This window comes from Phyllobates terribilis, unplaced genomic scaffold (genome assembly GCF_046119375.1).
Source record: "Phyllobates terribilis strain yellow unplaced genomic scaffold, ASM4611937v1 Scaffold_13__5_contigs__length_258822181, whole genome shotgun sequence".
Lineage (NCBI taxonomy): Eukaryota > Metazoa > Chordata > Amphibia > Anura > Dendrobatidae > Phyllobates > Phyllobates terribilis.
This window is the reverse complement of record NW_027362773.1, coordinates 167,098,300-167,116,460: the sequence shown is the minus strand read 5'-3', so window position 1 is coordinate 167,116,460 and position 18,161 is coordinate 167,098,300. Positions and strand designations below refer to the sequence as shown.

At 44.1% G+C, this 18,161-nt stretch overlaps 1 protein-coding gene across 1 annotated transcript in view; it reads right to left on the bottom strand.

Moving 5' to 3' along the window:
• LOC141174218 (harmonin-like) overlaps window positions 1–18,161 on the bottom strand; it is a 140,401-nt gene that overhangs the window by 98,163 nt on the left and 24,077 nt on the right. The window contains exons 5-7 of the mRNA XM_073659034.1: window positions 2,539–2,982; window positions 1,019–1,075; window positions 743–862 (exon numbers count right to left, since the gene is read on the bottom strand). Coding sequence (XP_073515135.1) covers window positions 743–862; window positions 1,019–1,075; window positions 2,539–2,982 — 621 coding nt within the window. The remainder of the gene's footprint in view (window positions 1–742; window positions 863–1,018; window positions 1,076–2,538; window positions 2,983–18,161) is intronic.

The window sequence follows — 18,161 nt, the reverse complement described above, 5'->3', positions numbered from 1 at the left end:
GGACATCAGTTTGGCAGCATGGCTCGATTCAGAGAGACACAGATTTGGATTCTACAGGATTCCAGCCTAAGGGTACACGGCTCTGACTGGAAGGATACGGATCTGCTCCATTGATCATCAGAGAACCCATGGATACATTTGGGGAGACCAAGTTGAGAGGATGAAGTCATCTGGCCCCATGGATATGTTGTTTGGGGTTGCCAGGTGGGACCCTCCGGTCGCCTGGAACCCATGGAGACATTCGGAGAAGTCAGATTGGGACCAACCGGTCATCTGGCCCCATGAAACTCTCGGAGAGGCCAGGGTGGGAACCTCAGTCTCCTGGTTATGTACCTCGATGGACTTTCAGCTTTCTAAGCTTGCTACTATCTCCTCTCTGTGGGGGCCCGCCAAAAGCGGGGGGCCATTGGTTGAGGTAGTTGGCCCTGGAAGTCCTAAAGTCGCAGCTGTTCTAGTTCAGGTGGGCGGACCGGAAGGGTGAGACTGTGTAATGTTGTACCATTTTGGGCATTGGCTAGGACTGTTCTATGTGTTTATTGTCCCTTTGGTGGTTCAATAAAGTATTGCCACACTGTTTTACCATCACCCTGAGTTGACTGAGTAGTATTATGCCCACGGAAGACCCCGGGTCTTCACACACCCTATTGTCTGCAACCAGAGATAAAAGGTCCTACCCTGCACCATAATCCATATATGCCCCAAAAAGATTGAGAATAAACCCCCACGTCCCGTAGGAACTCACCAAAGGCTCCAGCTTCACTGCCGGTCTGAGAATGAAGTTGGCGTCTGGAGATAACATGACTGGTTTAGAGGGGATGGGGACAGCTGGCCGTCGCTGGGAGGGCGGACTTGGCGCAAGTTGCTGCAGTCAAAGCAGCAACAAAGGAAAAAGGTGTGAAATCACAATTGGGGACACCTCAAACATCTTCCCCCTAGAACATAACTGCCAGCCCTCCACATACATGAAACACACCACAAACCTCTGCACCCAACAACAAGGCTGCCAGCCTCCACCTACCAGAGGACTGCTGGACGTGGTCGAGATCTTACTGACGTTTGAGGTGTTCCTCACGATCTGCAGTGTCACATATAAAGCAACTAAAATCAGACAACATGGCTGACATTGCCCATTACCAAGCCCTGACCCCTCAGATACCGAATGACACATACAACACCCACGTCAACGATCACACCGTTTAGTCCGCTATTCATACGTCACCGATCACACCTCGTAGTCAGCTATTCATAAGTCACCGATCACACCTCGTAGTCCGCTATTCATACGTCACCGATCACACTGCGTAGTCAGCTATTCATACGTCACCGATCACACCGCGTAGTCAGCTATTCATACGTCACCGATCACACCTCGTAGTCAGCTATTCATACGTCACCGATCACACCGCGTAGTCCGCTATTCATACGTCACCGATCACACCGCGTAGTCCGCTATTCATACGTCACCGATCACACCGCGTAGTCCGCTATTCATACGTCACCGATCACACCGCGTAGTCCGCTATTCATACGTCACCGATCACACCGCGTAGTCCGCTATTCATACGTCACCGATCACACCGCGTAGTCCGCTATTCATACGTCACCAATCACACCGCGTAGTCCGCTATTCATACGTCACCGATCACACCGCGTAGTCCGCTATTCATACGTCACCGATCACACCGCGTAGTCCGCTATTCATACGTCACCGATCACACCGCGTAGTCCGCTATTCATACGTCACCGATCACACCGCGTAGTCCGCTATTCATACGTCACCGATCACACCGCGTAGTCCGCTATTCATACGTCACCGATCACACCGCGTAGTCCGCTATTCATACGTCACCGATCACACCGCGTAGTCCGCTATTCATACGTCACCGATCACACCGCGTAGTCCGCTATTCATACGTCACCGATCACACCGCGTAGTCCGCTATTCATACGTCACCGATCACACCGCGTAGTCCGCTATTCATACGTCACCGATCACACCGCGTAGTCCGCTATTCATACGTCACCGATCACACCGCGTAGTCCGCTATTCATACGTCACCGATCACACCGCGTAGTCCGCTATTCATACGTCACAGATCACACCGCGTAGTCTGCTATTCATACGTCACCGATCACACCGCGTAGTCCGCTATTCATACGTCACCGATCACACCGCGTAGTCCGCTATTCATACGTCACCGATCACACCGCGTAGTCCGCTATTCATACGTCACCGATCACACCGTGTAGTCTGCTATTCATACGTCACCGATCACACTGCGTAGTCCGCTATTCATACGTCACCGATCACACCACATAGTCCACTATTCATATGAACAGCATATTATGCAGTGTGATGGGTGATGTATGATCACACCAAATACACACCAGTGTCACGGAGCAACATTTTTCTTTCCCGGATTTGCATTGATCACTACTCTCATTAATCCTTGGAGGTCAGTGATCCTCTTAGTGCGTGTGTTTCATTCTTCTCATACTGTCTCGTCCCAGTACACCCCATTTTCATGAAGAACTGACCGTGGGGCTAGGGGCGTAGGCTGGTTCAGGGTTGGATGATCTTAGCGCTCTTCTTCCTCTGTGTTTTAGCTCTTCAGTGAAGGGTGTTGGTGGCCGCGGTGACGGTGGTGGTCCTGGAGGCGGAAGTGCAGGAGAGGGCAGATGCATCCATGTTGGCTGAATTGGCGGTGTTCTGGAGGGGAGTGCTGGCACTGGGGGAGCGCTCCTCCTCATTGTGATGTTGGGGGACGGAGCCTGGTGCGGGGCAGCTGCAGACACCTGGTGCAGTAAAGGCGGTGGAGGAGCTGGACGTTTAACAGGGCGACTGTTGTCCTCTAAAGGGGCATCATCCAGATCTGTGGTGTGAAGCTCGAGGCCACCAACGAATCTATGCACCTTGCCAACGGCGGGAAGAGATGGAGGGGGAGAAGCGGCAACAGGCGGACGTCCTACGACCCCAGCTCCCTGTTCAAAACAGCGAAAACTGTATGAGTGGAGCAGAACATAATCTACAAATCATATGCATCTATACACAGACAACATGTATATACACAACATACACACACATAACGTACATACGGTGGATGTACGAGATCTGCATACCCATTAAAATGACAGGTTTTTGTAATGGGAAAAAAAAATCCTAACAAGAAAAATACTTTCAGAACTTTTTCACCTGTAATGTTGCCCAGAATTTGCACAATTCAACTGAAAAATAAAGAAGTAAATAATGTGGTTGCATAAATCTGTACACCCTGCACTGATACTTTGTTGCAGTCCCCTGAGAGTTTCTAGCAGCGTCCAGTCTTTTTGGGTCGGGGTCTATCGGCACATCTAGAATTGGCAATCTCTGTCGGCTCCTCCTTGCAGCAGCTCCACATCTGTCGGATTGCAGGGGCATCTCCTGTGAATAGCGCCCTCTTCAGGTCACCACTGGTGAACCCAGGGGACAAGGTCCGGGCTGGGCTCAAGCACCAATTATATCTGTAGCCTCCCTGATTAAGTCCTGCTACTTGATGTCCTCTCCAACTGTGAATTTGAGTGGGGTCAAAATATCATCTGCAGGATGGGATATGGAGGCTCACTCTCCGACGTGGAGGCTCACTCTCCGACGTGGAGGCTCACTCTCCGACGTGGAGGCTCACTCTCCGACGTGGAGGCTCACTCGCAGATGTGGAGGCTCACTCGCAGACGTGGAGGCTCACTCGCAGACGTGGAGGCTCACTCGCAGACGTGGAGGCTCACTCGCGGACATGGAGGCTCACTCGCGGACATGGAGGCTCACTCGCGGACATGGAGGCTCACTCGCGGACATGGAGGCTCACTCGCGGACATGGAGGCTCACTCGCGGATATGGAGGCTCACTCTCCGACACGGAGCAGAGGTCTTCCTAAGCAGCTGAGCGTGTGTCCTGCTGGGCGCTCCTCTCAGATATTCTTCTGGATGGAGGCTTTTAGAAATGGAAACAGCCCTGTCTCCTTTATAATGCTCCTGTCCAGTCGAGGTGCATTGGTGTACGGAGAGGAAGCCCACTACTGTTAAGCTTAGGGTGGGTCCAGGGTGGACACCTTGGATACTAACCCCCGCTTGGCTGCGGTCACCCTTAGTGGTAGAGAAGCTCCATTCTCCTCAATCAGATTTTGGGGTCTTTAATGCTAGTCATTCAGGTCCTCTAGTTGGATCAGATGCCTATAAAGCAACTATTAGGTTCCCCTCTATTAATGGGGTGACTGCGAATAGAAGAGATTTAATACGGTGGGAACTTGATCTAACTAAACATATGGAATCTGCTGTTGAACGTCACTGATCCTACGGACTTAAATAGGTCCATGGCCAAAGAGAATTGTTAATATTAAATAAGGAAAGGAGTAGGAAATCTCTGCTCCATAAGGATTCGGCCACAAGGATCCGGCTCGTTCCTCTCCTCCATCGTCCTCTCCTCCATCACAGGTGTGTTCAATTCATTCTGTTGCGATCATTATATGTTTAATAAAGTTTTTCATGACTATTATGGTAATTTCTCCACCTCCAGATGTGACACGGTCTTTGGTGAGGCGGCCACATGCTTAGGGGACCTGCACCTTCAAAGGCTTTCTGAGGAACAGTCATTGCTTGACTCCCCATTACTGAGAATTAGACAATGGAGACTGTCAAGTCCCTTCCTCAGGTTGGAACCCTGGGCAGTATGGCTGCCCAATGACCTATATAAATCCTGTATAAAAAGGAGTTGTTGTCGTCATTACTTCTTGAAACTTAACTCGTGCAAGATTTGGGTGCTGTTCAAGCTTCAAGGAAGGTTGGTGGTTACTCTGAAGCCCGGGAAGGACCCCTGTCCCCCTGATTCATACTGTCCACAAGACACAGGGAAGTGATCTTATACATGATCCATCCAGAACAGACCGGGGTCTTGGCTGGTAAAGCTAGGAATATTAATATACGCCGACTTTCCTTAAACATTGCTGCAGCTCATGTAGACCAAAGCCCGGGTTGTGCAGGGTCTCTCCATACTTGGAAGGCCGGTCATTCGGCTGAGTGGTCTTACACTTGTGGGCTCCTCAGGAGAGTCAATATCAAACCCAAGTTTTTATACTGGATTCAGCGCTTGTCTGAATTCCCTGTCGCTAGAGTCCGCACAGACTTGGGCATATGCTGCACGTTTCCCCTTGGAGCAGGTACTAGACAGGCGCAGACGTTCTCTCTCCCATTTTCACAGACAATGGAGCCTTCGGCGGCTCTGTGAAGAATATTGGAGATTCATGGCAATCATTTGTATCCTATTTGGCATGGGATTATAAACCCCCCTTCAGTGTGCAGCTGTTCAGAACCCAGCAGGGCGGGGGGCAAGCCTCAGAGGATGTGAGGGACAGATCTATCACCTTGAGGCAGCTAAGCTCAGGAGAAATGGCTTGCTAGCCATGTGGCTACCATGCGGTCTAAATACTTGAGTCAGCTATGATTTCATAAGGAAAATGTGGACTTACCATACGTCCTGGTCACACACCGGTTACATTTTTGAGATCTCTAGAGCGGACCGAACGCCTTACATGGTCTCGATAAGGGGCGGACTGTGGGGGGCGCTCTATCTGGTGCTCTGATTACATATTCCTCTGTATGCTCTTATGACAGCTCACTGATCGTTCACTGACCTGCCTCCTATTTTACATAATGCATCTAGTAGTGCGGGGCGAGGTAACATAGCAGGCAGGTCAGTGAACTGTCATAAGAGCGTACAGATGAATATGTAATCAGAGCACCAGACAGAGCGCCCTCCACAGGCCGCCGCGGAGCACCAGATACAGCACCCCCCACAGGCCGCCCCTGAGCATGGGCATATCATTATCTCCAAACTGAAAGTAAAGATTACACAAGAACCACAGCATGGATTTCAGCACCCGGCTATCATATTAATCAGTGTAATGTCACCCACCTGACAGTGCATGTGGTTACTGAGCACAATCCTGCTGACAAGTGTGCTTTAAGGCGATTAAATATATCATTTAACCTTGAACTGCTCTTTTATCTCGATCCACGAATCCACACGTCCGTTTTTCGGTTTAACTTTCCATGCTACCAGGGCTGGTTTCTGGCCAGCTATAATCCCATTAACGGACTGCGCTTATATTGAACTATTTACTGGTGGCAGTCCTACTGGGCTGATAAGGTTCTGTTTCACTAGTGAAGGTGTCTCTCAGCCTGTCAGGGTTGTGGGTGAGGGTGGCGCCACGTCAGTGACTGCGTGGGCCACATCCTCTCACTCCCTGTGTCCTCCTAGGCCTGTGTGGACAGGAGGTATCTGTGTAAAACTGTGCCAAGCTGACTTTACGTGTCCCCAAAGGGTGCGGAACATCACGTTGGTGCAAGTGGGGAGACCGTTCTACGTGATCCTTCTGACGTAATAGTGACGTCAGGCGGGGTGGCGAGGTCCGGATCCTTCAGTTGCTATATGTCATTCTTTATTTATTGTAGGTGTCCAGAGGGATGACAGAGTTGGAAAGGTATCTTTATACACGGACGACACACTAGTAGAACAGATTTGGGTCCTACCCTGACCACGTTGTTCCATCTCGTGGACAGATTTGGAATAGCTGGTCTGTGTCTCTCAGGTCAGATATCTTGGGGTTCAGGTCCTCCTTATTCTAGAGCAGTATAGGAAGTTAACCCTTTCTGTGTCTCTCGGGTCAGATATCTTGGGGTTCAGGTCCTCCTTATTCTAGAGCAGTATAGGAAGTTAACCCTTTCTGTGTCTCTCAGGTCAGATATCTTGGGGTTCAGGTCCTCCTTATTCTAGAGCAATATAGGAAGTTAACCCTTTCTGTGTCTCTCGGGTCAGATATCTTGGGGTTCAGGTCCTCCTTATTCTAGAGCAGTATAGGAAGTTAACCCTTTCTGTGTCTCTCAGGTCAGATATCTTGGGGTTCAGGTCCTCCTTATTCTAGAGCAGTATAGGAAGTTAACCCTTTCTGTGTCTCTCAGGTCAGATATCTTGGGGTTCAGGTCCTCCTTATTCTAGAGCAATATAGGAAGTTAACCCTTTCTGTGTCTCTCAGGTCAGATATCTTAGGGTTCAGGTCCTCCTTATTCTAGAGCAGTATAGGAAGTTAACCCTTTCTGTGTCTCTCAGGTCAGATATCTTGGGGTTCAGGTCCTCCTTATTCTAGAGCAATATAGGAAGTTAACCCTTTCTGTGTCTCTCAGGTCAGATATCTTGGGGTTCAGGTCCTCCTTATTCTAGAGCAGTATAGGAAGTTAACCCTTTCTGTGTCTCTCAGGTCAGATATCTTGGGGTTCAGGTCCTCCTTATTCTAGAGCAGTATAGGAAGTTAACCCTTTCTGTGTCTCTCAGGTCAGATATCTTGAGGTTCAGGTCCTCCTTATTCTAGAGCAATATAGGAAGTTAACCCTTTCTGTGTCTCTCAGGTCAGATATCTTAGGGTTCAGGTCCTCCTTATTCTAGAGCAGTATAGGAAGTTAACCCTTTCTGTGTCTCTCAGGTCAGATATCTTGGGGTTCAGGTCCTCCTTATTCTAGAGCAATATAGGAAGTTAACCCTTTCTGTGTCTCTCAGGTCAGATATCTTGAGGTTCAGGTCCTCCTTATTCTAGAGCAGTATAGGAAGTTAACCCTTTCTGTGTCTCTCAGGTCAGATATCTTGGGGTTCAGGTCCTCCTTATTCTAGAGCAATATAGGAAGTTAACCCTTTCTGTGTCTCTCAGGTCAGATATCTTGGGGTTCAGGTCCTCCTTATTCTAGAGCAGTATAGAAAGTTAACCCTTTGGTGGAGGCTGCTCAGAAAAGCTGAAGGCGTAGTCAACTCTCCCTTTATCGCTATTCGGGTGAATATTTTCCCCAATTCCTCTTTATTTCAGGCTTGTCCTATTCTCCTTGGAGTTTTTCCATGGTCAGATTTTACACTCATTCTACAAGCAGAACAGACGCCCTGGACTCAAGCTGGTGACCTTACAAACCCTGAAGTAGTCCAGGGGTCTGGCGGCCCCTCGTATGTGTAATTATTATCTAGCAGCACAATTATTGTATGCAAACTGGTGGCTAGACGTGGATTTGAGGAACGCCCTCATGGCTTTACAGGGAGCCTCCTTGGCCCTTACAAGTGTGCAGAATTATTCGGCACTTTGTATCTCAGACGATTATTTATTACTGATGGTCTCCAGTGTCGTTGGTCCTGAAGATTAATAAGCCCACAACCTGAATTTGTAAGAAGCAGCGCGGTTTAGTATCCGGAGGATTTCTCTGTGTAGAATTATTCGAGACTAAAGGGAAACGTGAACTTTCCATCCGGTTACAGTGAGAATAAGAACCAAACATCAACGTACAAAATCCACTGCTGAGAATAAGAACCAAACATCAACGTACAAAATCCACTGCTGAGAATAAGAACCAAACATCAACGTACAAAATCCACTGCTGAGAATAAGAACCAAACATCAACGTACAAAATCCATTGCTGAGAATAAGAACCAAACATCAACGTACAAAATCCACTGCTGAGAATAAGAACCAAACATCAACGTACAAAATCCACTGCTGAGAATAAGAACCAAACATCAACGTACAAAATCCATTGCTGAGAATAAGAACCAAACATCAACGTACAAAATCCACTGCTGAGAATAAGAACCAAACATCAAAGTACAAAACCCACTGCTGAGAATAAGAACCAAACATCAACGTACAAAATCCACTGCTGAGAATAAGAACCAAACATCAACGTACAAAATCCACTGCTGAGAATAAGAACCAAACATCAAAGTACAAAACCCACTGCTGAGAATAAGAACCAAACATCAACGTACAAAATCCACTGCTGAGAATAAGAACCAAACATCAACGTACAAAATCCACTGCTGAGAATAAGAACCAAACATCAACGTACAAAATCCACTGCTGAGAATAAGAACCAAACATCAACGTACAAAATCCATTGCTGAGAATAAGAACCAAACATCAACGTACAAAATCCACTGCTGAGAATAAGAACCAAACATCAACGTACAAAATCCACTGCTGAGAATAAGAACCAAACATCAACGTACAAAATCCATTGCTGAGAATAAGAACCAAACATCAAGGTACAAAATCCACTGCTGAGAATAAGAACCAAACATCAACGTACAAAATCCACTGCTGAGAATAAGAACCAAACATCAACGTACAAAATCCACTGCTGAGAATAAGAACCAAACATCAACGTACAAAATCCATTGCTGAGAATAAGAACCAAACATAAACGTACAAAATCCACTGCTGAGAATAAGAACCAAACATCAAGGTACAAAATCCACTGCTGAGAATAAGAACCAAACATCAACGTACAAAATCCACTGCTGAGAATAAGAACCAAACATCAACGTACAAAATCCACTGCTGAGAATAAGAACCAAACATCAAGGTACAAAATCCACTGCTGAGAATAAGAACCAAACATCAACGTACAAAATCCACTGCTGAGAATAAGAACCAAACATCAACGTACAAAATCCACTGCTGAGAATAAGAACCAAACATCAACGTACAAAATCCATTGCTGAGAATAAGAACCAAACATCAAGGTACAAAATCCACTGCTGAGAATAAAAACCAAACATCAACGTACAAAATCCACTGCTGAGAATAAAAACCAAACATCAACGTACAAAATCCACTGCTGAGAATAAGAACCAAACATCAAGGTACAAAATCCACTGCTGAGAATAAAAACCAAACATCAACGTACAAAATCCACTGCTGAGAATAAAAACCAAACATCAACGTACAAAATCCACTGCTGAGAATAAGAACCAAACATCAACGTACAAAATCCACTGCTGAGAATAAGAACCAAACATCAACGTACAAAATCCACTGCTGAGAATAAGAACCAAACATCAACGTACAAAATCCACTGCTGAGAATAAGAACCAAACATCAAGGTACAAAATCCACTGCTGAGAATAAGAACCAAACATCAACGTACAAAATCCACTGCTGAGAATAAGAACCAAACATCAAGGTACAAAATCCACTGCTGAGAATAAGAACCAAACATCAACGTACAAAATCCACTGCTGAGAATAAAAAACAAACATCAATGTACAAAATCCACTGCTGAGAATAAGAACCAAACATCAACGTACAAAATCCATTGCTGAGAATAAGAACCAAACATCAACGTACAAAATCCATTGCTGAGAATAAGAACCAAACATCAACGTACAAAATCCACTGCTGAGAATAAAAACCAAACATCAACGTACAAAATCCACTGCTGAGAATAAGAACCAAACATCAACGTACAAAATCCATTGCTGAGAATAAGAACCAAACATCAACGTACAAAATCCACTGCTGAGAATAAGAACCAAACATCAACGTACAAAATCCACTGCTGAGAATAAGAACCAAACATCAAGGTACAAAATCCACTGCTGAGAATAAGAACCAAACATCAAGGTACAAAATCCACTGCTGAGAATAAGAACCAAACATCAACGTACAAAATCCACTGCTGAGAATAAAAACCAAACATCAACGTACAAAATCCACTGCTGAGAATAAGAACCAAACATCAAGGTACAAAATCCACTGCTGAGAATAAGAACCAAACATCAACGTACAAAATCCATTGCTGAGAATAAGAACCAAACATCAACGTACAAAATCCACTGCTGAGAATAAGAACCAAACATCAACGTACAAAATCCACTGCTGAGAATAAGAACCAAATATCAACGTACAAAATCCACTGCTGAGAATAAGAACCAAACATCAACGTACAAAATCCACTGCTGAGAATAAGAACCAAACATCAACGTACAAAATCCACTGCTGAGAATAAGAACCAAACATCAACGTACAAAATCCACTGCTGAGAATAAGAACCAAACATCAACGTACAAAATCCACTGCTGAGAATAAGAACCAAACATCAACGTACAAAATCCACTGCTGAGAATAAGAACCAAACATCAACGTACAAAATCCACTGCTGAGAATAAGAACCAAACATCAAGGTACAAAATCCACTGCTGAGAATAAGAACCAAACATCAAGGTACAAAATCCACTGCTGAGAATAAGAACCAAACATCAACGTACAAAATCCACTGCTGAGAATAAGAACCAAACATCAACGTACAAAATCCACTGCTGAGAATAAGAAACAAACATCAACGTACAAAATCCACTGCTGAGAATAAGAACCAAACATCAAGGTACAAAATCCAATGCTGAGAATAAGAACCAAACATCAACGTACAAAATCCACTGCTGAGAATAAGAACCAAACATCAACGTACAAAATCCACTGCTGAGAATAAGAACCAAACATCAACGTACAAAATCCACTGCTGAGAATAAGAACCAAACATCAAAGTACAAAATCCACTGCTGAGAATAAGAACCAAACATCAACGTACAAAATCCACTGCTGAGAATAAGAACCAAACATCAAGGTACAAAATCCACTGCTGAGAATAAGAACCAAACATCAAGGTACAAAATCCACTGCTGAGAATAAGAACCAAACATCAAGGTACAAAATCCACTGCTGAGAATAAGAACCAAACATCAAGGTACAAAATCCACTGCTGAGAATAAGAACCAAACATCAAGGTACAAAATCCACTGCTGAGAATAAGAACCAAACATCAAGGTACAAAATCCACTGCTGAGAATAAGAACCAAACATCAAGGTACAAAATCCACTGCTGAGAATAAGAACCAAACATCAAGGTACAAAATCCACTGCTGAGAATAAGAACCAAACATCAAGGTACAAAATCCACTGCTGAGAATAAGAACCAAACATCAAGGTACAAAATCCACTGCTGAGAATAAGAACCAAACATCAAGGTACAAAATCCACTGCTGAGAATAAGAACCAAACATCAACGTACAAAATCCACTGCTGAGAATAAGAACCAAACATCAACGTACAAAATCCACTGCTGAGAATAAGAACCAAACATCAACGTACAAAATCCATTGCTGAGAATAAGAACCAAACATCAACGTACAAAATCCACTGCTGAGAATAAGAACCAAACATCAACGTACAAAATCCACTGCTGAGAATAAGAACCAAACATCAACGTACAAAATCCACTGCTGAGAATAAGAACCAAACATCAAGGTACAAAATCCACTGCTGAGAATAAGAACCAAACATCAACGTACAAAATCCACTGCTGAGAATAAGAACCAAACATCAACGTACAAAATCCATTGCTGAGAATAAGAACCAAATATCAACGTACAAAATCCACTGCTGAGAATAAGAACCAAACATCAACGTACAAAATCCACTGCTGAGAATAAAAACCAAACATCAACGTACAAAATCCACTGCTGAGAATAAGAACCAAACGTCAACGTACAAAATCCACTGCTGAGAATAAGAACCAAACATCAACGTACAAAATCCATTGCTGAGAATAAGAACCAAACATCAACGAACAAAATCCATTGCTGAGAATAAGAACCAAACATCAACGTACAAAATCCACTGCTGAGAATAAGAACCAAACATCAACGTACAAAATCCACTGCTGAGAATAAGAACCAAACATCAACGTACAAAATCCACTGCTGAGAATAAGAACCAAACATCAACGTACAAAATCCACTGCTGAGAATAAGAACCAAACATCAAGGTACAAAATCCACTGCTGAGAATAAGAACCAAACATCAAGGTACAAAATCCACTGCTGAGAATAAGAACCAAACATCAAGGTACAAAATCCACTGCTGAGAATAAGAACCAAACATCAACGTACAAAATCCATTGCTGAGAATAAGAACCAAACATCAACGTACAAAATCCATTGCTGAGAATAAGAACCAAACATCAACGTACAAAATCCACTGCTGAGAATAAGAACCAAACATCAACGTACAAAATCCACTGCTGAGAATAAGAACCAAACATCAACGTACAAAATCCATTGCTGAGAATAAGAACCAAACATCAACGTACAAAATCCATTGCTGAGAATAAGAACCAAACATCAACGTACAAAATCCACTGCTGAGAATAAGAACCAAACATCAACGAACAAAATCCATTGCTGAGAATAAGAACCAAACATCAAGGTACAAAATCCACTGCTGAGAATAAGAACCAAACATCAACGTACAAAATCCACTGCTGAGAATAAGAACCAAACATCAAGGTACAAAATCCACTGCTGAGAATAAGAACCAAACATCAACGTACAAAATCCATTGCTGAGAATAAGAACCAAACATCAACGTACAAAATCCATTGCTGAGAATAAGAACCAAACATCAACGTACAAAATCCACTGCTGAGAATAAGAACCAAACATCAACGAACAAAATCCATTGCTGAGAATAAGAACCAAACCTCAACGAACAAAATCCATTGCTGAGAATAAGAACCAAACATCAACGTACAAAATCCACTGCTGAGAATAAGAACCAAACATCAACGTACAAAATCCACTGCTGAGAATAAGAACCAAACATCAACGTACAAAATCCACTGCTGAGAATAAGAACCAAACATCAACGTACAAAATCCACTGCTGAGAATAAGAACCAAACATCAACGTACAAAATCCACTGCTGAGAATAAGAACCAAACATCAACGTACAAAATCCACTGCTGAGAATAAGAACCAAACATCAACGTACAAAATCCACTGCTGAGAATAAGAACCAAACATCAACGAACAAAATCCACTGCTGAGAATAAGAACCAAACATCAACGTACAAAATCCACTGCTGAGAATAAGAACCAAACATCAACGTACAAAATCCACTGCTGAGAATAAGAACCAAACATCAAAGTACAAAATCCACTGCTGAGAATAAGAACCAAACATCAACGTACAAAATCCACTGCTGAGAATAAGAACCAAACATCAACGTACAAAATCCACTGCTGAGAATAAGAACCAAATATCAAGGTACAAAATCCACTGCTGAGAATAAGAACCAAACATCAACGTACAAAATCCACTGCTGAGAATAAGAACCAAACATCAACGTACAAAATCCACTGCTGAGAATAAGAACCAAACATCAACGTACAAAATCCACTGCTGAGAATAAGAACCAAACATCAACGTACAAAATCCACTGCTGAGAATAAGAACCAAACATCAAAGTACAAAATCCACTGCTGAGAATAAGAACCAAACATCAACGTACAAAATCCACTGCTGAGAATAAGAACCAAACATCAACGTACAAAATCCACTGCTGAGAATAAGAACCAAATATCAAGGTACAAAATCCACTGCTGAGAATAAGAACCAAACATCAACGTACAAAATCCACTGCTGAGAATAAGAACCAAACATCAACGTACAAAATCCACTGCTGAGAATAAGAACCAAATATCAACGTACAAAATCCACTGCTGAGAATAAGAACCAAACATCAACGTACAAAATCCACTGCTGAGAATAAGAACCAAACATCAACGTACAAAATCCACTGCTGAGAATAAGAACCAAACATCAACGTACAAAATCCACTGCTGAGAATAAGAACCAAACATCAACGTACAAAATCCACTGCTGAGAATAAGAACCAAACATCAACGTACAAAATCCACTGCTGAGAATAAGAACCAAACATCAAGGTACAAAATCCACTGCTGAGAATAAGAACCAAACATCAAGGTACAAAATCCACTGCTGAGAATAAGAACCAAACATCAAGGTACAAAATCCACTGCTGAGAATAAGAACCAAACATCAAGGTACAAAATCCACTGCTGAGAATAAGAACCAAACATCAAGGTACAAAATCCACTGCTGAGAATAAGAACCAAACATCAAGGTACAAAATCCACTGCTGAGAATAAGAACCAAACATCAACGTACAAAATCCACTGCTGAGAATAAGAACCAAACATCAACGTACAAAATCCACTGCTGAGAATAAGAACCAAACATCAACGTACAAAATCCACTGCTGAGAATAAGAACCAAACATCAACGTACAAAATCCACTGCTGAGAATAAGAACCAAACATCAACGTACAAAATCCATTGCTGAGAATAAGAACCAAACATCAACGTACAAAATCCACTGCTGAGAATAAGAACCAAACATCAACGTACAAAATCCACTGCTGAGAATAAGAACCAAACATCAACGTACAAAATCCACTGCTGAGAATAAGAACCAAACATCAAGGTACAAAATCCACTGCTGAGAATAAGAACCAAACATCAACGTACAAAATCCATTGCTGAGAATAAGAACCAAATATCAACGTACAAAATCCACTGCTGAGAATAAGAACCAAACATCAACGTACAAAATCCACTGCTGAGAATAAAAACCAAACATCAACGTACAAAATCCACTGCTGAGAATAAGAACCAAACATCAACGTACAAAATCCACTGCTGAGAATAAGAACCAAACATCAACGTACAAAATCCATTGCTGAGAATAAGAACCAAACATCAACGTACAAAATCCATTGCTGAGAATAAGAACCAAACATCAACGAACAAAATCCATTGCTGAGAATAAGAACCAAACATCAACGTACAAAATCCACTGCTGAGAATAAGAACCAAACATCAACGTACAAAATCCATTGCTGAGAATAAGAACCAAACATCAACGTACAAAATCCACTGCTGAGAATAAGAACCAAACATCAACGTACAAAATCCACTGCTGAGAATAAGAACCAAACATCAAGGTACAAAATCCATTGCTGAGAATAAGAACCAAACATCAACGTACAAAATCCATTGCTGAGAATAAGAACCAAACATCAACGTACAAAATCCATTGCTGAGAATAAGAACCAAACATCAACGTACAAAATCCACTGCTGAGAATAAGAACCAAACATCAAAGTACAAAATCCATTGCTGAGAATAAGAACCAAACATCAACGTACTTTACCAGTAGATTTACTGAGAACATTGGTGACGTGTCCAATACTTATTTCACCCGCTGTATATATAGTAATATGGCCGCCCTTCTCCTCAGTGATGGCCATAAGCTCCATCCACAGCCGCAGACACAGCTCCGAGAGAGAACTGTTCTACACCGGAAACGTCCGTGTAAGAAGGGCCACAAGTTCTCACTAGGGTTTATTTCCGGTGAAGACGGGTCGGTCATTATTCTCCATCTTTAAGGCCTTTCCTGGTCCCGAGCGGTGGAGACGTTGATGCTGCGATGGAACAATCCTGGTTTTCTCGGCTGGAAAGTGTCTTCTAATCACCGGCAGGAGGTGATTGTGATCCATCTTCAACCCGAAAAGATCCAACGAGCTCCTCTGTAATAATCCCACCCACAGCAGTGCCCACCTCCACCTCGCTGTGGTCAGAGCAGACGTGGAGGTCTGTGCCCGGTACTGATCCAGCCACGGCCCGTCCATCTGCTCCGTCAAGATTCACTTCATCCCTTCAGTCCATAAAACCTGGGAACAGTCTGTAGCAGATATTTCTTGGCTCAGTCCTGACGTTTCATTTCTGTGTCCTGCTCAGTGGTGGTCGGGCTCGACCTCCTCACCTCAGCCGTGACTCTGTGGTGCTGGTTCTGTGATCTGCGTCCTCTGTAGACCGGGAACAATCTGGGACGTCTCAGTTGGGGAACTCTCTGCTGCCTACTAGTTGTGCACACAATGTGTACATATCTATACACACACACATTATACATATATTATATACACATGCACTTACAGTGATGTGAAAAAGTATTTGCCCCCTTCCTGATTTCTTATTCTTTCGCATGTTTGTCACTTAAATGTTTCTGATCACAAAACAAATGTAAACATTAGAGAAAGATCATACAAGTAACAACATGCAGTTTATAAATGAAGGTCTTTATTACTAAGGGAAAAATAAATCCAAACCTCCAGGGTCCTGTGTGATAGTGATTGCCCACCCCCTAAAACATAAATTACTGTGGTTTATCACATCTTTGGGAAGCTGAGTACAATTTCCATTGCCACACACAGGCCTGATTACTGCCACACCTGTTCTCAATCAAGAAGTCATTTAAATAGGACCTGCCTGACAAAGTGAAGTAGACCAAAAGCTCCTCAAAAGCTAGACATCATGCTGTGATCCAAAGAAATGTCAGTGTCTCAATAACTTGTCCTATGGCCTTGAGCATCAATTACAAGTTGACAACAACGTCTCCTGCTGGTCACAAGTGGAGTTATTGTCTGCTGAGGCATGGCGTCCCACTCTTCCTGAAGGGCGGCCCTCAGGTCATTGAGGTTCTGGGGTATAGAGTTACGAGCCTCTACACGGCCACTCAGCTGATCCCATAAGGTTTCTATGAGATTCAGGTCTGGAGAAAGTGCCGGCCGCTCCAATTGAGGTTCCTCAGTCTCCAGCAGTCGTTCCCTAATGATATGACCTCGATGAGCTGGACCATTGGTGTCCATGAAGATGAGATTAGGCCGGTGTTGTCCATGCAGAGGCACAATGACTGGATTAATAATGTTATTCAGTAGTGGGGGCTTGTCACATAGTGACACCACAGGCTCGTCTGGTGACAACAGCGGCTGATGTATAGTGCTTTCCTTCACATCTCCAACATCGTTGGTGGCCATCATTTCTGCTCAGCGTGAATCAACTTTCATCAGTGAACAGCACTGAGGCCTACTGATCCCTCATCCAGAGAAGATGCTCCCCAGCCCATGCAAGACAATGGTGGTGGGGTCAGGTACCTTGCAGATGATGCCTGTGCCTGGTGGTGGGGTCAGGGACCTTGCAGATGACGGCTGTGCCTGGTGGTGTGGTCAGGTACCATGCAGATGATGCCTGTGCCTGGTGGTGGGGTCAGGTACCTTGCAGATGATGCCTGTGCCTGGTGGTGTGGTCAGGGACCTTGCAGATGATGCCTGTGTCTGGTGGTGGGGTCAGGGACCTTGCAGATGATGCCTGTGCCTGGTGGTGGGGTCAGGGACCTTGCAGATGATGCCTGTGCCTGGTGGTGTGGTCAGGTACCTTGCAGATGATGCCAGTGCCTGGTGGTGTGGTCAGGTACCTTGCAGATGATGCCGGTGCCTGGTGGTGTGGTCAGGTACCTTGCAGGTGATGCCTGTGCCTGGTGGTGCGGTCAGGGACCTTGCAGATGACGCCTGTGCCTGGTGGTGTGGTCAGGTACCTTGCAGATGATGCCTGTGCCTGGTGGT